At 31.3% G+C, this 26,101-nt stretch overlaps 2 protein-coding genes across 2 annotated transcripts; both read left to right on the top strand.

Annotated features, from left to right (window-relative positions):
- Nucleotides 1-7,627: 7,627 nt before the first annotated feature.
- LOC128133594 (protein FAR-RED IMPAIRED RESPONSE 1-like) lies at nucleotides 7,628-10,700 on the top strand. Its single transcript, XM_052771093.1, has 8 exons — nucleotides 7,628-7,715; nucleotides 8,016-8,559; nucleotides 8,609-8,821; nucleotides 8,934-9,129; nucleotides 9,308-9,432; nucleotides 9,499-9,734; nucleotides 9,813-9,877; nucleotides 10,080-10,700. Exons 1-8 carry the CDS (start codon nucleotides 7,628-7,630, stop codon nucleotides 10,698-10,700), a joined length of 2,088 nt encoding a protein of 695 aa, XP_052627053.1.
- A 10,820-nt stretch (nucleotides 10,701-21,520) lies between these two features.
- LOC111920656 (allene oxide synthase) lies at nucleotides 21,521-23,471 on the top strand. Its single transcript, XM_023916226.3, has one exon. The coding sequence runs from the start codon at nucleotides 21,573-21,575 to the stop codon at nucleotides 23,103-23,105; it is 1,533 nt and encodes a 510-aa protein (XP_023771994.1). The 5' UTR covers nucleotides 21,521-21,572; the 3' UTR covers nucleotides 23,106-23,471.
- The last annotated feature ends 2,630 nt before the right edge of the window (nucleotides 23,472-26,101 follow it).

The following is a 26,101-nucleotide window of genomic DNA, read 5'->3' on the forward strand; positions in this document are numbered from 1 at the left end:
TGTAAAAGTCGAGAATTTACCAAATAGGGAGAGTTTCTCATCGCCCAAGTTTCAATTGGACAGAAATTTGGAATCATGCAACTTGGTTGCACGATGAATGAGAAATTTCATATTTGGAAATTAGACAAATTCATTGACAAAGTGTCAAGCGAAGGACTAAGAGATCGAGCACAAAATGTTGCGTGTTGATCAAGACCACCATAAGAGTAACAAAGATATTCGTCATGATTTACTAAAGGTTTAGTAAATATGATTATACTTACAATATTAAGTGTAATTTTGAATTGATTAAAGGGTTTAGATCAACAGCAGAACGAATAAGAAGAATCAAGTAGGCAGAAAGATAAAAGTTTCTCCATTCTAAGAAGATGGGAGAGTACCTTTTATGCTTTATGGTAGGTCTTAATGATTAAGAACCATATCTCAATTGATCCTCTAAGTGAGTCTTAGTACAATTGTATGTCTAAGAAGAGGAATCAAGAATTGAAGAAATGGTTAAATCAATAAGTCAATCATACTTCGTTCCAATAACAAGTCTTAAAGTTAAGATTGTGACATTGAGTGAAAGATTTTAAGAAGGTTTGTAACTTTCATTAAATGTGGAAAGTTGTGATGTCTTGGATAAGACAAAGACCAACTAAGACCAATTTATGAAGTGTTTTGATAAAAACTACACTAACTCTTGAATATTTGTTTGTCAAGAAATGGTTTTTGACAAGAGAATCTTATATGTCAAGGAGTCAGTGGGAGTCTTAATGGTCTTGAAAAGTTTCAAGAACAAATCATATAAACCTTATCAATCATCTCTAGCACACGAGTTGAGGTTTAAAACCTATCGTGTTGACATTATTTTGATTATGTGCCAATCCAATCGAGTTAATTATGCATGTGAGTTCTATGAGTACTCATTTTGAACGCATAAAAGGCAAAGCACCTTGATCAATGGAAAGTACATTGATAGGAAAAGGTGAGCTGCTTAACTACTTGGAAGATGTGGTGGGCAGCTGTGCTACCATAAGGCAAGAAATCAAGATTAAGAAAGTTCGATCCATATGATTTTGAATTCGTCGTAAACTTTGGTTTTGACAAATTCACATGGATAGGAACATATACACCATTTAAATCTAAGTGTCATAAGATTTCCTCCTTCATGAAAATGATTGTGAGGAAATGCTTTCACTAAGACAGATTTTAAGAAGATAGTGATTGTAAAATTGCATTCTCGAATTCAATTATGGTTACGACATCCCTTTCCATAATTTGAATTGTGAGGTTTGGCAATTAGTCTTAATTGTTTAGACACACATATGAACTATCGAAGGCAAATGTGTATAAGTTCAAGAAACCTTGATAAAAGATTATCAAAACACTAAGTATTAGAAACATGAACTTAAGAAATTCAATAAGCATTGTTTTTCTGAAAGTTAAGATGTTTATGAATACATGTCGAAGCTAGTGGGAGCATAAGTGTTATGTTTTATAATAATCATCAAGATAGTGGGAGCATAAAAGTTATGATTGTATGATTATTAAGGAAAGTATTGCAAGGTTAGCAATATTAATTATAGAAAACAAGAGTCATACTTTGCAAAGTCGCAATAGTTGAAGTGTTGTTTTGCTATAATTAAGGGAGAGAATATTATGCTTCATTTCAAATCTAAAGGTTTAGGTTGAGAAATGTTAATAAAATTTAGTCAAAGGTACAAAGTGTGTTCTTAAAATTTCGATTATGATTACGGCATCCCTCTTCACAATTCGAATTTTGAGAACATAGCAAATAAAACATTATGCGTCGTGTCCCATACGCTTCGGGTATAGGATCGATTGCAAATGCTTTAATGTTTGACCATTCTAAAATTTTTCCAAATTTCGAGCACATTTAGAGGGAAAAAGGACTAGAATCGGTTTAGACTAAAATAATTAAACAACTATCAAAGGTCAATCCAAGTTCGACGAGGATTGGTCGCGTGTGAGTAGTTGGAAGTGTAGTATTGGAAAATATGGAAATGTTTCCATATTGGATGGACCATATCGACATCATTACGAATAGATAAGATTCTATTAAGAATGAGTTGTCATATGAAACATATGGAAGTGTGTCCATATTGGGAATTGAATATTGAGAAATCTATGACTAGATTAGAAACTTCTATACAAAAGGATGTTCAAAGAAAGTACTTTGAGTGAGAGACATCACATCTATGGAATTGTCTTGTAACAATCTCCGAAAGAAGACTTTGTAATATCATTGGCAATAGTCTTAGTGACTTTGGGGCAGTGACATTACGAAAGGATAGTTGCATAAGAATGTTAGAATCTAGCATATTCTGTAAGTAGTAAGAATTTGATATTCTTTTACTTATGAAAAGGATTTGGAGTTGTGAAATGAGAATGATTGGAAATGTGTTCAATGTGATCTATTTCACAAAGTAAGAACCATAGGTAAACATTGTGTGCATGCTAAGAGCATGGGACAAGTGTTGTAATTCAAGTAAGAAGTTGATTACCCGAAACTACAAATAATGAGTAATCAATATGGTGATAAATAAAAGGTGTTTTATTTATGCTCAAAGGGTTGAGGCCATATGGGATTAGTATTATTCTTGTGTTTCACATTTGCATGTTTGACTTCCAGAATAATTGAGTTTATTAAGAATAATCGAATTATTCAAACGGGCCATAGTCGTTCATATGTTGGAAGTAGATATGAATGAAGACTGTCGTGAATTGGTGTGTGGATTGTCTAAAAGAGTATTAGACATAAGAAAATGTTTGTTGCAACGTTCATGAGTGCTTATGAATGTGATTTGAGCATTGGATTAAACCCACGCTCACTTGAATCGCTCCATGGATTGTATCACGAGTGATTGGTGAGACGATAACATCTTATATTCTTCAAACTGAGATGTGTGAGTTGTATCTTGCAAATCGGTTGCACATTGATAATATGTAAACGCACCAGTAACTTGGTGTTATAAAACATATTGTTGTGTGTGATTCGGTGCGTGAGTACAAGCAAGCATTGTATCAAAGTTTATCCGTTCCTTTTATTCAAAGTAGGATAAAAGCGATATCTTTGGGCCCCTCGATGATTTTGTGATGACAAACGTAAATGCTCGGCCGGGCTAGGGCTAATTTGATTTGTTCAATTAGTCAGTCGTCATAAATCGGGAATCGAGATATAGTACAAAGAGAATGATTTGAAATCATTTCTTATATGATATCTAGAATGGAGGAATATATGATCCCTTATCTAAGGACACGCGTATCTGATAGGATCAGAGTTGACAGCGGCTTTGGAAAGCTACGATTGCAGATCGGGATCTGAAGTCATATACATAATAGTTATTAGACTTATCCAAGTGGGAGACTGTTGGATTAGTGTCTAAGTCCATAACTATTTTGGTATGTAATTGACCCGATGGTGCATGGTCCTTTTGGATTGCCTTCACCAAAGCAACTTGATTGGAGAAATAAATAGAGAGTGAGGTTATTATGATTTATTAATATGTTATAAGAATAATATATTAAAGCATAAATCATATTTGTTTAATTAATATTGGTCAATAATTAATTAAGAATTAATTTTGTGATCAAGTGTAATTAATTAAACTAGAGGGGCTGAATTGTAATTATGTGATAATTACAAAATAAGGTAAGGATTATCTTATATATATGGTGAACGAATTTGAGGTGTAAATCCCTTAGAATTCGACTAGGATAAGGATTTCTAGGACTTATCTTATGGTTGCTTGGTGGACAAGCAACTAGATAAGGATAAGGACTAAAACCCTAATCTTTACACCTATATAAACCCCCTAAGGCTTATGAATTCAGCCAACCCTTCCCAAGAAGTCCTAATGACGAATTCTAAACCTCTCTCCTCTCTCTTTATACCTTCTCCATTTGCTCTTGGTGTTTGTAAGCCATTAGAGGAGTGTCACTTGTGACTCTAAGCCTTCCAAAGCTAATTCAAGGAGGAATTAGGATTGTTATTGCTACATAACAATCAAGGTAATATCTTAAACCTAATTATATGTTAATATTGATTTCCATATACTAGAATTAGGGTTTATAGTCTTGGATTCAAAACATGTACAATAGAGAAACCTAGATCCAAGCATTAGGGTTTGTATGAGCACATAGGATGTCTTATGACCAAAACCCATCATTTACATGTGTTCAATCACTATATATTGACACCAAAAATAGTTATAGCACAATACAGAAGATATGACTCAAAATGGCTCCATCTTCTCAAAAAGCTCGGGGAGTACCTGTTTATAGTTTTCTTGAGAATACAAGTAATTTGAAAAGAGAGTATCAACATAAATTTGAGTGCGTGCATAAATATTTATGTTTAAAAGTACGTTTTCTATTCTTTGAATATGTAAAATGTTCCAGAAAATCCTATATTTTCTATTGTATATGAAAAGTAGTTTTAATCCCATAAAACCATTCTATTTGTAAACCTATTGTTTTTTATTTGTATTATGTAAAAGTGAGTGCACCTGGCTCCACCAGTTGGTATTGTAAACTGTACTGTAAACTGTATTTCTGTAAACTAGTACTTTGGAAATATACTCGTGTTTAGTTAATTATACACCAACATATTGTTATTATTTTTTTAATGAGTTATTATAATCATACTAAGACTAGATGGCCTGAAAAAATTCTTTGAAGGCATTAAAAACTATTGATAACAATTGTCACTCGTAGGTGTGTATGCCTGGCTGTAGCTAGCAGTCTGAGTGCGGGGTTGTCAATCCCAGTATAGATCTATACACACTTGTTTCGATCCCTGACTGGAGATTATGGTTATAATATCAGGACTTTAACTATGTTGTTTAAATGAATAAACAACTTGAACATGTTGTCTTATAAAAAGCATATAAACGTTATGTGTATAATAAAAACCCAATCATTCTGAAATAAATGATTGATAGTATTTTCCTTATTTAGTATACTCTAAATGTATAGTCTTGTTTACTTCTAAATCAAACTCTTGTTCTTGTACAATAGTATAAATCCATGTTCTTATAAATAGTATAATCTAGTACATTTGACTCGTGAGTTAGCGTTCTTTAATCATAAATTATACCTATTATAATTTATATGTACTTTCTGTATTGGTATTAATTGTTCATGAGTGCAACCCCTAGCTCGACATGTTTACAAAGGGTATTGAAATAACATTTTTTATTTATATATATACAAGATATATATAACTAAAATTGAAACGATAGTCGGACAAATAATCGATACCTTAAATCCACATCCAAACAAGGAAAAGGAAATACAGTAAGTTATCAGTCATAAGTCTTTTAAATCTTATATATATATATATATATATATATATATATATATATATATATATATATATATATATATATATATATATATATATATATATATGACTTTTCGGGAAAATATAAGCTTATATAAGAGTTTAATATTTTGAAATACTTTTGATGACTTAATGTCATTTTATCACAATTTGAAATCATTTGTTTGTAACACAAAATCTTTATGTTAGACTTGTACCACCCCCCCCCCCCCTTAAAATAGTAAAATCTATGAAAATACAAGGGTATGAACTCACTTGATAGACTGTGAATTGGGTAGCACTTTGCTATTAGAAAAAGAAGGCTTTATTGTTGGAAATCAAGCTTTGCGAGGGTCGGGTTTAGATACCGAAAGACTCTAGTTTTGCTGACTTCTGGCGTCTCGGAATGTTATTTAAGTGTTGGATACGATACCGAGGCTTCGGGGTTTGTAAGGAGGTTTATAGGAGTGAAATATGTGAAAAGGGTGAAAATGGTGTAAAAGTGGTGTAGGAACCGGAGAATCTCGCACCCTTTTTATAGGTGCGAGGGTTCGGTCCGAAGAGAGGAGAAGGCGACACGTGCTCAGACATGTGGCGGCTTCGGAAGCGAGGGGGCACCCGTCTGAAGGAGAAGCGAAGCACACAGTGGCCTCGGATGCGCGTCGGAACCGGGTTGGGCCGCGCCTTCGGTCGAATCAGAAATGGACACGAGCGATCTCGCATGCGAGGTGACGTGTCTGGATCCCAGCCATGCGAAATTTCTTGGTTTTCAAGATTTTTTGGTTTTTGTGCCCAAAACTTCCGAAATTCATAACTTCAACATACGAACTCCATTTTCGGCGTTCTTTATATATATACGCGTAGGTGAGATTATACTCTACGACATTCGTTTAGACTTCGTCGGCTAATTTTGAGTTTATTTTTAATATTATTATTTTTAACAGATCGGAACAAGAAAATCCGTTAAAAATTTATAACTTCTTTATCCGAAGTCCGTTTTCGTCTGTCTTTTTACCATTGTACTACTATTGACGAGACCTTCGATTCTCGTTTAGGTTGTGTCGGTTAAAAATCATTCGATATTTATTTCGAGTTTTTAGTTGTATACTGCTATATTGAACTTTAGAAAAATCATAACTTCCTAATACGAAGTTAGATTTTGACATTTCGTTTTATGAAAGTTAGCGGTTTAACATATTCTACAACTTTCATTTAGATTGTTAAGTCTAAAAAGCATTTTATTGAAAACTCACTTTTTACTCTGAACAGTGTTTTGCCGGTTTTGTCGCGGATCTTCGATTGGTCATAACTTCTTCGTTATAACTCGGATTTTAGTAAGGCCATTGGACAATTACAATGTATATGATACAAAACGACATAATATAATGAGTTTGGATACCTAATCTTATATCCTCATAACATTATATTCACTTTTCCTACACACACACACACACACACACACACACACATATATATATATATATATATATATATATATATATATATATATATATATAGGTAAGTTCAATTGAGAAAAAGAAAAAGGTTGAGGATGGGGGAATCATTCTCAGCCAATCATTAATCTAACATGTTCAAATTAAAAAAAAAAATGCGCGTGTCCATTTTCATTAATGGTACCTTTGTAAATTAGCAACTTTTTTACATAGAACTTACCTGATCGTTGTTATCAGTTTCCAATTTGATGATATATTTAGCTCGTTTGAATCGGATATTTGGAATTCAATATCAATATTATTTTCTTTATATAACTCGTTAGTAATTATACGTATTCTTTCCATTAATCGTGAAGTTTCGCATCTGTGTTTCAGTTTTCTACTTCGTATTCAGTTTCCGATTTGATTAGGTATGTATATCGTTTAAATCGGATAGATCGGAGTTCATTATCAAGATTATTGTTTTTTATAATTTGTTTGGAATTATGCTTATGATCTTCGTTTTGGAGTTGTTGCATCAAAGTTCATTATCAAGATTATCAAGTTTCGAATATGTATTGGAGTTATTTCATCGGATTTTTGTTAAGTAGTTTGAGATATTTATTTAATATCGGAGCTGATTTAATTTTTAATCGGATATATCGTTGTAGTTTTTACGTTCTGTACTGAGAGAGATTGCTTAATTACATCATCTAATCATATATATTTAAGTTTCTTTCAGATATTTTGTACGTTGAGGTGAGATATATTCGAAATTAACCAGGTTTTCATCTTTACGACTTTTTTTGTGAGATATATTTGATATTAAGATTGTTTTTGTTTATTTATATAGATCATTTTGAGTATTATGTCGAATTCTAGTGTTATTGATGGTGATTTGTATTCTTCTATTAGTGAGAGTGAAGAAGAAGATGTTGAGAACTCATTTTTTGAAGGTATCAGTTATTGAATTATTTTGTTGTTTTTAATTTTGTTGACTATCATTTATTTACATATGAATATGTTAATATGAATAAATTGTTGTCTTATTCATATATGAATAAACGTGTGATAATTGTAATTTCGAATTTATTATTTTTTTCGTTTTATTCATATATGAATAAGTTATGTTTTATTTTATATATTTTGAATCCTCATGAATTTTATGTATTCATATATGAATGTTTTTTGTTTTATTTATATGAGTTTTATGTATTCATATATATTATTGTTTTATTCATGCATTATTATTTTAGGTGGTGAATCTTCAAGTTCAGTACATGATGCACAATATTGTGATGATATAATTGGAGAACATGTCTATAAGCCAGATGTACCTGTTCAAATTATTCCATTTAAGGGTTTAATCTTCAAATCCTTAAAGTTGGCTATCAAAATGTATTCTGAGTATGCTGAAATTGGTGGTTTTGATGTTAGACTGAGCACACAGTCAAGGTTTGATAACAAGATTATAAAGAAGAAACATGTTATATGTAATCGTGGTGGTAAACAGAAAAAGAAATCTTGTGACACATTAGGTACAAGTGGTGTTAGGAGGAAACGAAATTCAAATTCAAGAGCTATTGGTTGTCAAGCAAAGATTATATTTGAATTTGTGTATGGAACTCCAGATTATAAAATTTTTCAGTTTGATGAACTTCACAACCATCCACTTGAGAAGATAATCGATTTAAAAAAAAGCGAGACAAATGTCATATTCAGAAAAAGAGTTTATTGTGCATGCTTCCACATCAAAAATAGGTCCAACTATGGCTCATATGTTGAGGGCAAGTTTGAGAGGTGGGTATGAGTTTGTAAAGCCAAAAGTAGTTGACTATAAAAATTTAAGGAGATATATCAACAAGGTTATTGGTTATAAAGATGCTCAAATGATAGTAAACACAATGAATGACCGTCGAGCTCACTATCCAAATTACTCATTTGATTTTAATTGTGAAGATGATGTTTTGGACTGTATGTTTTGGGCTGATGAAATAGAGAAGGCATATTATGCTGAATTTGGTGATGTTATCTCGTTTGATGCGACTTTCCGAACAAACAAGTAAGTTATTTTATCTACTTTTTTTTATAGCTTATTCATATATGAATATTTTTATATTCACTTATTAATACATCAAAATTTGACTTTAATGAACATTTTTTTTGTGTGTTAGGTATCGAATGGTTTTTGTTCCGTTTACTGCTATTGACCATCATAACAAATCGGTTATTGTTGGATATGAGTTGCTAAGCAATGAAAGCATTGAGTCTTACTCTTGGTTGCTTAAAACATTTCTTAAAACTCATGGGAAAGAACCAACACTTGTTTTAACTGATCAAGATGCTGCAATAAAACAAGTTGTTAAGAATGTATTTCATAATTCAAAGCACCGATTATGTATGTGGCATATAATGAAAAAATTGAAAAAAAAGTATTATTTTAATATATTTCAAATATATTACTTATTAGTATATTCATTTATGAATATTGATTGTTATTTTACTTATTATTATTTATTCATTTATGAATATTTTTGTTTTAATACAGATATCAGGTGATTTATTTACGAGCACGGACTTTAGAAAAAGGTTTTCGAAGCTTGTTTGGGACATTAATATGAAACCTGATGTTTTTGAGGTGAAGTGGGGTTTGCTTATGAAGGAATTCAATCTGTAAGACACAAGATGGTTTAAATACATGTTTACAATACGTGATTCATGGATACCTGGATATTTTAGTGATATTCCAATGCGTGGTTTGATGAAGACTACATCGAGGTCAGAGAGTATGAATTCATTCTTTAATACATACTCAGAAAGTGGGAACTTACTTTTGAATTTCATGATGAATTACGACACTGCCATTCAAAAGCAAATGAATACTCAACGAGAGCTTGATAAGGCATCAAAGAAAGCATCATATAAAATGCAAACACCTCGAGAACTAGAACTGCAAGCATTAAAGGTTTATACAAGTACATTATTTTTTGAGGTGCAAAATGAAATATATAAAGCATGTTTTTTCTGTACATACTCATATGTTGGCATTGAAGATGGTTGGGAAGTTTACATTGTGCAACACAACAACAGTAAAAGTGATTTTAAAACTGAATTTAAGGTAATTTTACTAGTTTTTTATGAAAAATGTAATAATATTCATATATGAATATGAGAATATTCATATATGAGTATCAATATTCATATATGATATCAATATTCATATATGAATATATGAATATTATATGAATATATGAATATATGAGTATTGATATGAGTATTCTTATATGAATGTAAATGTGTAAATTTTGTTTTTGTATCAGGTTGAAATAAAAGCTGAAGAGAAAGAAATAAATTGTAGTTGTGAACATTTTAAGCATATGGGTGTTTTATGCAGACATGCTTTTACAATAATGATGAGATGTGGTGTTAAAGAAATTCCTGAAAGGTACATTTTGAAGAGATGGAGAAAGGATGTGATATCAAGAAGTTATCGTTTTAATTCTGTTCAATCCGATTCAGGTGATTGTGAGAATGTAAAGCTAGTCAATAATTCATATTATAGTTTTGAACCATGTTTGGATATTGTAAGAGATGACAAAAAGAAATTGGCTTTGTTTGCTGAGAAACAACAAATGTTGTTGAAGGAATTTGAGAGTGATTATATTTCTCCTGGATTGAAAAGCATGACCGATGGTGAAGTCGTATGCAAGCTTTTGGGTGTTACTATTCCTATTCCAGAAGAGATTAATATTCATGTTCCTGAAGTTCAAAGCAATAAAGGTTCTGGAATCAAGAAAAGAATTCCAAGTGCAGGTGAAGTAGCATATGAAAATTCTAAAAAAGAACATAGAATGTGTTCAGGATGTGGAAAACGAGTTCCACACAATTTACGTACTTGTCCAGAAAGAGTTGGAGCTGCTAAATCAACAAAAGATAGTTAGGGATTTTTTAGTTTTTAGTTTTTTTTTTATGTTTTTTGGTTTTATTCATTATGAATATATACAGATAAAAACAATAAACAATAATATTCATGTATGAATAATACACATTTATATTGATATGGTAAATTGATATGTTGATATTTGTTTTTAAATTACTATAAAATAAGTTATATTGATATTGTAAATTATTCATAAATGAATACAAATATGTGAAATTTGTTATACTAATAAATAAGTAATATTCATATCTGAACTTTTTTACGTTAATATCTAAACTTTGTTATACTAACATATTAATTTAAACTTATTCATAAATGAATATATCATATTCGTATTCATTTATAAATAAATAAAAATAAAGTTTGAAAATATTTGAATATAAAAAAATGACATAAATAAGCAAACTTGTTTCTACTAATACGTTAGTTATATTCATATATGAAATTTGTTATATTCATATATGAACTTTGTTATGCTGACATATTACTCCTAATTTAATCATAAATGAATATATCATATTCGTATTCATTAATGAATAAACATAAATAAACTTTGAAAATATTTAAATATAAAAAACTGACAGAAATAAGCGAAGTTGTTTCTATTACATAATCATTCAACACAAGATAATAAAAGTTATTCATAAGCATTTCACAAAATATTAAAACGGTGTTCAATAACATTTAACAAACCATTTAAAACTTGTTTCGCAGAATCATCTTACATGTACTTCAAATCCATTCATCTTCAACACAAACTATTCTATAGCATCACACTTCAACATTCTTTCATCTTCACAAGCAATCATCAATATTCTTTTAACCTTTTTTGAATTGTTTGCATAGCCTTGTAGCATGATCAGTACGCATTTTGAATTCAACTTTTTGATATTTTTCAGCAAGATCCAACACCTTAGCCTTCAACATGTTAATTTCAGAAGTTAGCATTATGTGTGCATATCTTTGCCTGAGCTTCTCTAAAGTAGTTTGCTGAATTGCACTTTCTTTATGAAGACCTGGTTTCCACTTTGAGAGTGGTTGTCCCATATAGGTCTCCATATGTCTCATTGCAAAGACCCCACAATCAACTTTGTTTTTAACTATTCTCCATGACATTTCAAGTCGTTGGGGTTTGATACTTTCTTTTGAGATTGCATTTGCTCTTGGATGGTTTATTTCTTTAAAGTATCTCACAAACAATTTTTTCTGATCATTAAATAAAATAAAAGTTAGATATGTAATAAATTGGTTCTTTTATGTTGTTGTTAATTGGGTACATGCCAAAGGTTTCAATATTACTCCGTAATTCCCTTCATAATCCCCCTCAACTACACTATTGTCTAGAATTTCAATTGACGGTTTCTTTAAGTTGAAGACAATCACAAAAATGTGAGCACTTCTAACAACTGGAAAGAATACCTGTTTTTATGTATATAATGGTAAGTATTTTGTTGATAAAATATATATATAAAAAAACAACTTTAATTAACATACCATGTCAATATCTTTTATGTTCAAGATTTTTTTGTATCCATTGGTACTGTCATGAAAGTTCTCCTTGAATTTTTCATACTTTCTTTCATCAGACAATGTTGAAGTTAGATAAGCAGTCTGTAACCAATATAATCATATGTGAATTTCAGTTGAATATATATAATTATGTTAAAGAATACATCATATTTGTATAATCATATGTGAATTTCAGTTGTAAAAAAATATAATATTCATTTATCAATAAGGAAGGAATTAAGGTTAGAACATAAACTTACAAAAACTCCAACTTTCGAGAAGAGTCTGTATGGTGAATTTCCAAAATCCTTTTCCAGTTCTTGGTGTTTAAGTAAATCAAACCAAGTGTCTAAAACTTCTCCAAAAATCTCTGTGTTTGCATATAGACTTTCCATAATTGCTCTTTCTGTTATCTGACCATATTTTGTCTGGACAACCACATCTCTGCAAATATATAATCAAAATGGCATAGATTATTATCTATATAATAATCATATATAAATGTATATAAAATAAAGTTACTTATGATGTATTGCCTTGTAAGTTGAAAAACCATTCACAAACAATACTCTCCTGATGTGTCAGTTTGGGTTTTGTGTCTGTTATTCTGCATTTGAAAGGTGATTTGAAAGCATCAGCAAGCTTCTTCTCTCTTGGTTGATCCAGATCATGCTTTGATGGTCCTACTTCAGTAGGAATTGATATAGAGATTGGATTTGGATTAAGAACATTTTTCTTTGCTAATTTGATAACAACCTTCTGATGGTCGTCTTTTATTTGTTTTTTTGTAAGTGGTTTTTTTGGTGAAGATTCATTAGACTTTTTACTTGAAGTTTGATCTGAATCTTGACTGAGACCTAGACTAAAGCATGGATGAGTATCTGCATGCCAGGAGATTTATCATATAAATAGTTGTAAGTTAATTATAATATTTGAATTTATATTTTGAAATGTTTATCCAAATTGTTACCTCTTTTATTACCTTTTGTCTTGTCAGCTTTTTCTCCTTTCTTGCTTTCATATTCTGACTTTTTCATTCATGAAAGATAAAGAACTTTGATTAAATAATTCATATGTGAATAAGTAATGTATTCATTTATGAATAAGTAATGCATATCATTATTTATGAAAAAGAAATATTTTTTTTTTATATTGCGTTATTTATTTGTGAATAATAAAACTTATTATATTCATTTATTAGTGATTCAACTATTTACCTTTATCTTCTGCATTTCCTTTCTCAGTTTCTGTATGTTTATCTTCACCTCGATCTTTCATGTTCTTAGCTTCTATTCCTCCTTTATTTCTATCTTCAGAGTTTTCCTTGCCTGAAACATATACATCATATATGGATATTTTTTATTTTTTATTCATTTATATAGTGTATTATTCACTTATGAATAAACAATGTTATTAAAAAAATCAATATAAATATTGTAATATATTTTAAATCATTCATTTACATGTATCATCTCCCTTTGTTTTTTCAACTTTTGTTCCTTGTTCATGTACACCTTCTGATTTTTCCTTTTCTACAAGAGTATTAGTTTTACCTGTACTCATTTGTGACCCTGGTCAAAATTTAACAAACAAAATTGTTATTGTGTATTAATATTTTTATATATTTTTTTAAAATAAAAGTAAGACAAAATTTACCTATATCAATATTATCGAAACTAGTTTTCATTTCAGGGTGATTCCAGATTTCATCTTATTGACTATTTAAACTTGAAATTCCAATTCCAAGGAGATTGTCCACAATGTTGTCAACAACTTTATCCAACAAATTTTCATTTTCAGTTTGTTGAATAGTCTCTTCATGATTATTTGTTTCCTCATCAAGATCATCTTTTTCCTCTTCATCATTCTCATTTTCATTCCTCTTTCCATCTTTCTCTTTTACTCCAATTTCACCTTCTTTTTTATTCTTATCTGCATCATTCTTTATTCCTTCATTCTCTGCTTCATTTGAATCAAGAAAATAATCTACTTCTGGTTGACTTGCATCATTATCACTGTCTTCTTTACCATTTCCCTCTTTATCTTCATTTTCTTTTTGATCATTTGTTTTTTGACCCATTATTGGTGTCAAATTGATTCCTTCAACTCTAGTTTCATTACTTGGAAAATTAAAAAGTGTTGTGCTTTCAGTTTTTTCTTCAACAATCATATTTGTCATCTTTTCTTTGAAAATTCTAAAATTTCCTTTTCAGGGAACTTTTTTATCGCATCATTAAGCTTTGAATTCAATTTTTCCTTCATCCTCTCAAAACTATTAAGCATTTTTGATATTTTTGATTCATATGCCTATGTAACAAAAAGAAGTATATGATTAGAATTTAATATAATAATTTAATGTAATCATATATTATTAATATGTTCAAACTAATTACCTCAACAGAATGATCTTCATCTTTATCATAATCACTGTCTTCGAGATCTGTATCTCCTTCATCTTGTTCATTAACAAATTATTTGTTTAATTCTCAAAGTCCAAATCTACCTTTTTCTTGTTCAAATGTCTCTCGATATCTAATCTTCTCTGAACTCCAATAACAAATTGTTGGACGTTTACGTGTTACTGTTAAAGCTTCTGAGTGGATGTCATCAGCATAGAACAACAGTACATAAATGATAACTAATTGATATTCATATATGAAGAAGTAATATTATTTTTTACTTATTCATATATGAATAAGTAATGTAAAGAATTACATGTGAACAAATATATTTTTCTTATTCATATATGAATATTTGCTATTAGTTTATGAATAATCAATATTATTAAAAATTGAGTATAAACATTAAAATAACTTACCACCAAGAAAGTTGAAGGTCCAACAAAGAAGTTGGTATATGAGTATGGTATGTATGAGTTTTTTTTTTCTGACAAGACAGTCCAAAACATAGTTGCACCAGTCTGTGTTGCTGATATCTGTTCTTCTTGAAATAACTCAAAGGAAACAGGTTGCATCTTCCCATTGATATTGACTCGCAAAACGTGTTGACAAAAAGAACTAAGAAGTTCAATTTGAAATTGAAATCATCTTGTGTGGTAGAAACAATAACATTTTTTATTGCACTCAGTCGGATGATTGAATCTTTTTTAAATTGTTGCTTCCATTCATCATAACTTGTATCATCCTTAGGCCATTGATCCAGTTGTGTAAGTTTGGTTCCACCAATTGGTATGCCCAACATGTCATGAACAGAATCTGCTGTTACTTTCAGTTCCTTTCTTTCAATATCTATCACCATTCTCTCAGAATCAAATTTTTGAAGAACATAAAATCCCAACTTCAGTGGTATATCTGTGATTTTTATTTTTAACAAAGCTCCAAAACCAATAGATCTTACAAATTCTTTTTGTTCTTTGCTCATCCCAAGGATTATAGATAGTAATGCCTCTAGTAAACATCTGTTTTTCATTGAGTAAAATTCTTTTACCATTGGTTTTATTTTTTGTCTTTTTTGTTGGTGACTCCTTTTTTTTTGCCTTCTTCGATGGATGACTACTTTCAAAATCAGAGTCTGAATCTTGTAGTTGTTGTTTGTCAAGAGTTTTCCTTTTTGATGGACTTTTTCTGCTTTGATGCTTTATTTTCTTTGGTACTTTTGTTTCTTTTTTATCTGGGAAATGAAAACATATAATATTTGAATAAGTTACTGATATATAAATATGATATATGCTCGTTGATTTATTAATATTTATTTATTACAAAAATATAACTAATATATACAATTTTATTCATATATGAATACATTAGATATGATAGGAATTTTGTACCTTTCGCATTTTTCCTCTTCTGCAATGATCTTGTTTCTCTCATTGTTGGTGAATCTTTATCGGAAATGTTAGTGTTCTTACCTTCATTCAATAGTAAGTAGAAGATAAATGAGTTTGATATTCTTGAATGAATATTTGAATAAAACATATGTATTCATATTTTTTTATTCACATATGAATATGTTTTGTTATATTCATATGTGAATAGAACATATATAAGTTATTCTTGTTGTATTCACATTTGAATAATGTATGTATGGCAACAAGTTATGTTCTATTCATATGTGAATATAACATACATATTCACGAATGAATATTTGAATAAAACATATGTATTCATATTTTTTTATTCACATATGAATATGTTTTGTTATATTCATATGTGAATAGAACATATATAAGTCATTCTTGTTGTATTCACATTTGAATAATGTATGTATGGCAGCAAGTTATGTTCTATTCATATGTGAATATAACATATATATTCACGAATGAATATTTGAATAAAACATATGTATTCATATTTTTTTATTCTCATATGAATATGTTTTGTTATATTCATATCTGAATAGAACATATGTAAGTGATTCTTGTTGTATTCACATATGAATAATGTATGTATGGCATCAAGCTATGTTCTATTCATATGTGAATATAACATACATATTCACGAATGAATATTTAAATAAAACATATGTATTCATATTTTTTTATTCTCATATGAATGTGTTTTGTTATATTCATATCTGAATAGAACATATGTGAGTGATTCTTGTTGTATTCACATATGAATAATGTATGTATGACAACAAGTTATGTTCTATTCATATGTGAATATAACATACATATTCACGAATGAATATTTGAATAAAACATATGTATTCATATTTTTTTGTTCTCATATGAATATGTTTTGTTATATTTACATATGAATAGAACATATGTAAGTGATTCTTGTTGTATTCACATATGAATAATGTATGTATGGCGGCAAGCTATGTTCTATTCATATGTGAATATAACATACATATTCATGAATGAATATTTGAATAAAACATATGTATTCATATTTTTTTATTCACATATGAATATGTTTTGTTATATTCATATGCGAATAGAACATATGTAAGTCATTCTTGTTGTATTCACATATTAATAATGTATGTATGACAGCAAGATATGTTCTATTCATATGTGAATATAACATACATATTCACGAATGAATATTTGAATAAAACATATGTATTCATATTTTTTTATTCAAATATGACTATGTTTTGTTATATTCACATATGAATAGAACATATGTAAGTGATTCTTGCTGTATTCACATATGAATAATGTATGTATGGCATCAAGCTATGTTCTATTCATATGTGAATATAACATACATATTCACAAATGAATATTAGTTTTGCTCTTGTTCAGAAGTAAACAAAACATATTTTATTTACCTTTTTGATTTGTTCTTGGTTTTCGTTTATATGTATTCTTCACTGTTGGTGTTGTTTCTGTAACGGTAAGTAGTTAATATTAGGAAAACATAAGCGAAATGTTAAGTAATGTTTGTATTTTTACAAAATAATTTTGAATAAAGATGAAAAATGAAGAGATGATGTAAAATCATTTATATATCAAACAATAATGGATGATTCTTACAAAAATTATACTTTATATATTAAAAGGCATCGCGTTTACAAACAGTGCCTTTTGTGCACTTTAGATTTTAACCACACCATTTTGTAGGTATTAAAGATTTGGTCCCTGTTTTGTGTTTTCCCTTCAATTATGAACAATAAACTTCATCCGTTTCAAATTTTAACCACATTAATGTATGCATTCACTCTTTTTGTCCTTCTAAATTTCCAACTGCCTTGCCCGATCCAATATTCCCATCGCCATCGTTCCAAATTCTTAGAACTTCTCCTTATTCGTTTCCGAGTCTCTACTCTACAACTCTTTCTTCGTTTCCTAATCTCTGCAACTTTTCGTACTCAAAAGGTATGTCAATTTCAATCTCTCTCTCTCTCTCTCATACACACAAAGATAGCAATCTAAGCATGGAGTTTCTCTGATCTTTCTGAATTTGGGCAAAAACATCGACAAAAATGGTTTCCTCATATGTAAATATTGGTGATTTCTGAAACACTTCTTCAATCATGTTCCCACTCAAAAAATCGGCTTAATTCCTCAACAATGGAAACTACCCAACATCCCATTCTTTCGATTCCTAAGGTATCAAATCAATCTCTTCCTGTCTCTCATACGCACACAATGAGGCAACTTTTTTTTCTCTCTTTCTCTGAATTTGTGCAAAATTAGAATTTTCTCCACTTTCATCAATTGGGGTTTAATTTGTGATTCCTAAGGTATCAAATGCAGTCTCTTCCTCTCTCTCTCTCTCTCATACTCACAAAGTGAGGCGACTTTTTCTCACTCTTTATGAAATCGTGCAAAATTAGTGTTTCTCTGTTACCTTGATGGCCAAATCTGCAGACACAAAAATACCAACAAATTTCATGGATTTAAAGAAGGATAAAGTACAAGTAATCGTTAATATATATTATTTCAGAACTTCTTACAACGAAAATTTATTGGCCATGAAATTGAGAACCTATAACTATAAACCCCCGGACATATCCTCCATCAATTGTATTCCATCCTTCATTTCAAACAAATTAAAGATGCTTTAAAATAATTTAATAGTGTTTGCATTATGAATTCAAAACGAAAACAACACTTTTAACCCCTTTAAATATTAAGGTTTTTGTTTTTTTGTATTGTTAAATTGAAGTAAGTTTACATGGCTCATACAACATTACTGAAATCAATTACTTTACCTGCAAAAGTTCAAGGACAAAAGTGTAAATTTACCTTGAGTGAATTGCATATAAACCCCATAAAGTCTTTTATGTGCTCTCTAATCATACTGGTCTCCTTTAGTTGTTCTTACAGACAAGCAACTACTTGAATGAAGTATGTAATGCCAAGGAAACATAACACGATAAGAATTGACAAAATATACATGGCGGTTTGCAATATCATCTAAAATAGCTGAATCTTTTTTAATTTGCAAAGCATTCCAGCCAATATGAGGCACTATACAACCATTGAAAGAATCAAAACATTCAACCACACAAGGAATCAAACCAAGACCTTTCACTAAGACACCAAACAATAAATCATTGATTCAGTTAACAAAAATTAAGACAAATATTTAGTCAATCAATTAACAGAACATAGTGACAAGTTACAACAACTCACCTGGCCAGTTTTCTTCACTTGACTGAAAGAGTAGCTGCAAACCAAGACAAATCCATAAAAAATGGGCGATCATTCTCTATGTAAGAGCCAGATTGCATTTCTAATAGTTTGAACATTGTCAGCACACCATAATCAAGCAGAGTTAAGGCTGCATATGCAAGTTAACAACAAAAAAAAACTAAACAAATCCATGCACATATCATTCATCAATTGTATATCATCATGCATTTCAATTTCCATCCATCAAAACAAGTAGTTTATTGTGCAAAAATTATTACGGGCTTAGTTTGCTACAAGTTATGGTGTATATATATATATATATATATATATATATATATATATATATATATATATATATATATATATATATATATATATATATATATATATATATATATATATAACACCATAAGAAACAAAGGGCATACAAAATATTGTTAAAATTACCAAAATACCCCTCTTGCTACTTTTAATATCGCCATAAGAAACAAAGGGGTGTTAGATTTGTGTCTAAATTACTAAAATACCCAACAAAATGATAATCAGATACTTGGTTAGGTAATTCACAACTAATATATTTATTTGAAGTCATTATTCATATTGTTTGAATTTGAGTAGATTTGATATCAGTTCTCTATAGAAAAAGATGATTATTTTCATTGATTTGATTCAAAATGAGTGAATATATGGAATTTTTTGTTTTATTATCTTATACAATAATAAAAGCTTAGATTAATCTAATCTAGACAACCAAAAAAATAAAAGTATATTGCCATTCTTTTTCCTTTTTAAATTATAATGTTATTATGGGCTTAGTTTGCTACCACATTTTTTTAACATACATCGTCGTTCTTTTAATTTTTTAAACTGTAACTGCATACAATCTCTTCAAACATTTTATTATTTTTTATATATAAAAATGTTAACTTTTCCATGTGATTGACTTCTCAAATTACATGTTAGTTTTGTAATTCTCCAAAAGTTTTGTAAAATCTAAAATTTCTTATCTTGTTTTAGTTTGTAATTACATTATACTCTTTCAATATAATATGGTTTGTGTACATAAACGGTATAGAATGCAAATTAAATTATAATAATATTTATCTTCTAGCATAAATTTTTACAGATTTGGTCCTTATATCAATAATCTGTCATAGTAATGGTCATCGTTGTATAAAACGGTGGTAAAAAAACAACAATTTATGTGACCCGTGGTTCACCACGGGTTCACACACTAGTTTCAAGTAAATAATGTAATAACGAAGAAGGGTTACGAGAATCAACGAGTATCACAAAAAATTGAAGTAAACAACCTTTTTTGAAGAATGAACAGTGTGAAAACAATGTTTTTAGTTCTAAATCAACTAATAATTATCGAAGATTACGAGAAATTTCAAGTAATCAAGTGATAATTTTAGAAATGATTTGAAATCGTTAAAAACTCGAGAAAAAACGCCGATGGTTACCTTTTATTGTCAAGAGTAAGGAAATGGTCTCGTTCATGTTTTCATCGGAAGACATTTTTCTTCGTTTATGTTATTTGATGCTTCTGCAAATGGTTTTCTTCTTATCAATTCTTCTGCAAATGGTTTTCGTGTAATAATGTATCAAAGAGGGAAATGGTGCTTTCTGTCGAGATTTGACGTGTTATCAAATTACTCAAGTGCCCTGACGGTTTAATGTTTTTGGATTATTTACAAATTTGCCACCGCTCATTAATGTATTTGGATTATTTACAAGTTTGCCACCGCTCATTAATGTATTTGGATTATTTATAAGTTTGCCACCGTGCGTTTTCTAAACTCATTAAATGATTGGCTAAGAATGGTTCCCCCATTCTCAACTTTTTTTTCTCAATTGAACCCTCTCTCTCTCTCTCTCTCTCTCTCTCTATATATATATATATATATATATATATATATATATATATATATATATATATATATATATATATATATATATATATATATCTCGCATACTTCTAGTTATGTGTTAGATTAGAAACCTTTATTAGGCAGCCAAGGGCTAGCCCAACTTGTGCATTCCTATTGGACTTAACCTAATTTCAACCCGGACATTTACCGACCAACGTCAAAGGCCTTTTTCAAAAAAATTCAAAATATGTTTAGATTATACTTAGGACTGTATTGGTAAAGAAATTATTCGTTATTTATTTATCTGAACGCTTGAATTGTGTAATATATATATATATATATATATATTTTTTCTTCACTATCCGTCGGATCTACTATTTCTATATATATGATCATGCGAACTCATGCAAACGCGCCCACCGTTTCCTCACACTAAGAAATGGAGTATTCATCTCTCAATTCCTTGGCTGCACCCACCACCGCTGTCCGCGGTGTCACAGTCCCCTCAGAAAACCAATCTGCCGCTTCCCCAGCCCTTAACGAGGTCACCATCTCCGCCGATCACCCTCCTCTCCGTGTCATCCCTGGTTCCTATGGCATTCCCTTTTTCGGTCCAATCAAAGATCGACTCCAGTATTTCTACGGCACCGGCGGCCCAGTCGAGTTCTTCAAGTCCCGTGTTCAGGAATTCCGGTCGACGGTGTATCGGACCAACATGCCTCCTGGCCCATTCATCAGCGGCGACCCAAAAGTCATCGCCCTCCTCGATGCCAAAAGCTTTCCCACTCTCTTTGATGTATCCAAAGTGGAAAAGAAAGACGTATTCACCGGAACCTACATGCCCTCCACCAAACTCACCGGAGGCTACCGTGTACTCTCCTACCTTGACCCTTCCGAAGCTAGACATGCTGAGCTTAAAAACCTCATGTTCTTCATGCTCAAATCTTCAAGCAGCAGAGTCATTCCACAATTCGAATCCACTTACACCGAACTCTTCAATACTCTTGAGATACAGCTAGACAAAACCGGCGAAGCTCCATTCAACGACGTCGGTGAACAAGCAGCTTTCCGGTTCCTCGGCCGAGCTTACTTCGAAGTCAACCCGGAAGATACAAAAATCGGAAAAGATGGTCCGACACTCATTAACAAGTGGGTGTTTTTCAATCTCAGCCCGATACTCACCCTCGGCCTACCGTGGTACATTGAGGAACCTCTGCTCCATACTTTCCGGCTGCCGGCTTTTCTGATACAGAAAAGTTACCAGAAACTTTACGATTACTTCTTGTCAGCTGCAACTACAGTCATCGAGCAAGCAGAAAACCTAGGGATCCCAAAAGACGAAGCAGTAAACAATATCTTATTCGCTGTGTGCTTTAATACATTCGGTGGGATGAAGATCTTATTCCCGAGTACACTCAAATGGATAGGCCTTGCTGGTGAAAATTTGCAGACCCAGTTGGCGGAGGAGATCAGAGGTGCTATCAAATCCTACGGCGGCGGAATGGTGACAATGGCGGCGATAGAGCAGATGCCGTTGATGAAGTCCGTCGTGTACGAGATTCTTAGGATTGATCCACCGGTAACTTTCCAATATGGGAGAGCTAAACGCGACCTTACCATTGAGTCACATGACGCTGTTTTCAATGTGAAAGAAGGTGAGATGTTATTCGGGTACCAACCATTTGCAACCAAGGACCCGATAGTGTTTGACAGACCTGAAGAGTTTGTTGCTGATCGATTTGTTGGGGACGGAGAAAAGCTGTTGAAGTATGTGTGGTGGTCAAATGGGCCGGAGACGGAGATTACAACGGTCGAAAATAAGCAATGTGCCGGAAAAAGCTTTGTTGTGCTGATAACAAGGTTGTTCGTGGTTGAAATTTTCCGGCGATATGACTCTTTCACCGTGGACGTGGCTACGTCTGCTTTGGGTTCGAGTATCACAATCACGTCCCTAAAGAAAGCTAGTACCTGATGAGTAATTTGAGAATCTTGGAGAGGGTAATGTTGGGAATGGAATGAGTTTTTTTGTTTTTTTTTTCCAAATAAAGACAAGAAATAAAAAGGATGGGGAAAACTATGTATGACTTCCCTAGTTCCCATGCTCTCTAGCAGTGGGGGTCCTGACTCGTGAGTCCTGACCACCAAGCACATTATCAAAATAGTTTTGCATTCCTCGATCAATAATGGTGAATTGGTATTTTCAAAAGAAGATATAGATATGGATAACATTTTGGAATAGTATATTAGATATTATGCATTGATGAATGATCATTAGTTATAAAAGTAGAAAATAAAAACATTGGGAAATTGATGAAAAAAAAAAGAAAGACAATGTAAGGGCAGATTATAAGAAATATTAATTGTTTTTGTATAAATGGTTTCAATATTTCGCTTTTATTAAAATGTTTTTGATAACATTTTGGAATAGTATATTAGATATTATGGAGAAATGACACAAATGCCTTACAAATATTATAGGGTTGACCCTGAATTAATTTCGTGGTTTCATGAGGACACAAAGTGGTGAGCAACCTGTCTTTTTAGTCTCTATTACCTTTTTTTAGTCTCCATTACCTAAAGTAGAAATAGAAATGGCAACGGGGCGGGTCAGCAAATCCCATCCCCGAACCCGATAGTTAAATTTGGCCCCGAACCCGACCCGATACCCGACGGGTTTCTTATCGGGGCGCCCCATCGGGGCATAAAATTTCCCCGATCCCGAACCCGAACCCAAAACCCGATATAGACACGAAAACCCGAACCCGAAACCCGAAAATGGAAAAAACTACAATAGAACAATAAGAAATTAAAACCTTACAAAGGCTTAAAATACAAAATAAGTTCTTAACATAATTGAACCAACTATGAAAAACTAAATTCATCGCAACAATACATTACACTTAAACATTAAAACAAACTTAAAATCAAGCAACCTCTTCTACATCCCACCTTGTTGATCTACAAAATCAGTATTTACTTGATTATAACATGAACCTCCCACGTCTTGACTACTTTCAGTTGGAGCATGAATCTAACTGTTTGAATTCATATCCCCTGGAAAATAACAACCAATGTAATATCAGAAATCAAATACAATAGTTTGTTAAGTTCAAATTAGCTCAAATTCGAAATCAAATTCTTCAGAAAATCAGAACTCAGAATCATCAAAAAAAACAGAATTCAATTCAGCATAACAGAAATCAAATACAACAATTTGAAAGGTGTGAATCAAATACAACCATATCTTTAACGAGAGTAAAGTGCATTGCTATTTCCAAAAAATTTCCTATTTATGTCAATATAAGGCAACAAACAATGCAAATGATCAAGTATCATTATCTAGTTCAAGTATTTCAACTTATCAAATGTTACTTTTTAAACAAAACACACTTTCCACTTTCACATAAAAGCATTATTTGAAGGCATGAAAGTATAATTTTATATATCTGATGAAGGGATCTGCATAAAAGTCAACTAAATCAATATAACCTTTTCAATCCATACCACCAACACTATTGTTTGAAGTGACCTTAAGAACAATAGATAACATTTTGTCAACTGTTAACTTTATAATACCCTTAACAGCTTCACAGATCACAGGTGTGTTATCCGATGCCTAAAACTAGGACAACATCGAAGCTATGCTATGCTTATAATAGGAAAGAAAATAGACGAGTTGAATCAAATTCATCAAAATTGGGACAACATCGACTAGATCAGAACTCAAATTGAATCAAATTAATCAAAAATCATAACTCAAATCAGCCGAAATTCGACTAGCTGCGATCATGAGAACAGATTCAGAACAGTTGTGCTACATCGAATTAAGAAAAAATAACGTAACCTTACCTGGATGGCTGTCGGCTAGATTAGAACTAGAATCAGCAGGTCGTTATCGCAGGTGGTGAGCAGATGAAAACGAATGAGGTAGATGGCTAGCATCGATCAAAACTCGATTCAGATTGAAGGGCGCTGGCTCGCTGCTTGCTATTTCTGGTTCCTGCGGTCCTGCCTGCCACAAATGAAATGAACGAGGTAGATGAGACTTCCAAGGGTCGACAACTCCTCCATTTTTCCTATCGACAGAAGAGATACAGATGAAACTCCACTTTTTTCCGATCGAGAGAAGAAAATACAAATGAAAATTTGATTACGTCAATTTTGTTGTCGGCTGGAAATTGGAATGGAGAGAAAAGGATGTGTGATTTTAGGGTTAGAGGTTTGAAGGGATGAAATGTAATTATATATACATATATATATATATATATATATATATATATATATATATATATATATATATATATATATATATATATATATTCGGGGTGGGGCGGGTCGGGGCAGGCATCCCCACTCCCTAACCCGAACCCGAAAAAATACCCGATAACGACCCGAAACCCGATAAGCTTGCCCCGCCCCGCCCCGAAATCTTCGGGAATAGGGGTTTTCCCGTCGAGTTCGGGTTTTTTTGCCATCCCTAAGTAGAAAGTTTAGTGTGCCACATGTACAGCCAAATAGTCAAACTTAAAGGGTTTAGTGTGCTACATGTATAATCTTTGATGCTCCTTTGTCTATTTTTGAATTTATTTTCTAATCATAAAAGGTTCTCTCTTCTTACCACCACTCCTTTTCTCTTCATCATTGTAACACAACCAAAAAAACTTTTGTTTTCCCTCTAAATCTTGAATTCCATCACTATACAATCGATACTACTCGACCATCGTTCCCCTGTTTACACCCAACCATTCAATTTAAGCAAAGTAAACCAGATCATAAAAGCTATCAACCAATCGAAAACAAAAAACAATCGCAAATTAAAAATCAATACATAACATCGATACCTACTAGTAGAAATCAGAAGATGACCTGGTTTATTCTTTATCTATGATTTGCTTCAGTAGTACAACCAATCGAAAAACTATCAATTTAAGAAGACTAAACCAGATCATAAAAGCTATCAGCCAATCA

The sequence above is a fragment of the Lactuca sativa genome, chromosome 4, assembly GCF_002870075.4.
Source record: "Lactuca sativa cultivar Salinas chromosome 4, Lsat_Salinas_v11, whole genome shotgun sequence".
Lineage (NCBI taxonomy): Eukaryota > Viridiplantae > Streptophyta > Magnoliopsida > Asterales > Asteraceae > Lactuca > Lactuca sativa.

What these genes read in the sequence shown, in the direction of transcription:
- LOC128133594 (XM_052771093.1), top strand. Translation starts at nt 7,628, where the DNA reads ATGTCGAATTCTAGTGTTATTGATGGTGATTTGTATTCTTCTATTAGT. An exon ending in GTTGAGGGCAAGTTTGAGAG is followed by an intron (nt 8,560 to 8,608) that starts GTGGGTATGAGT and finishes TAAAAATTTAAG; the next exon opens with GAGATATATCAACAAGGTTA. An exon ending in AGCATTAAAGGTTTATACAA is followed by an intron (nt 9,735 to 9,812) that starts GTACATTATTTT and finishes TTGGCATTGAAG; the next exon opens with ATGGTTGGGAAGTTTACATT.
- LOC111920656 (XM_023916226.3), top strand. Translation starts at nt 21,573, where the DNA reads ATGGAGTATTCATCTCTCAATTCCTTGGCTGCACCCACCACCGCTGTC.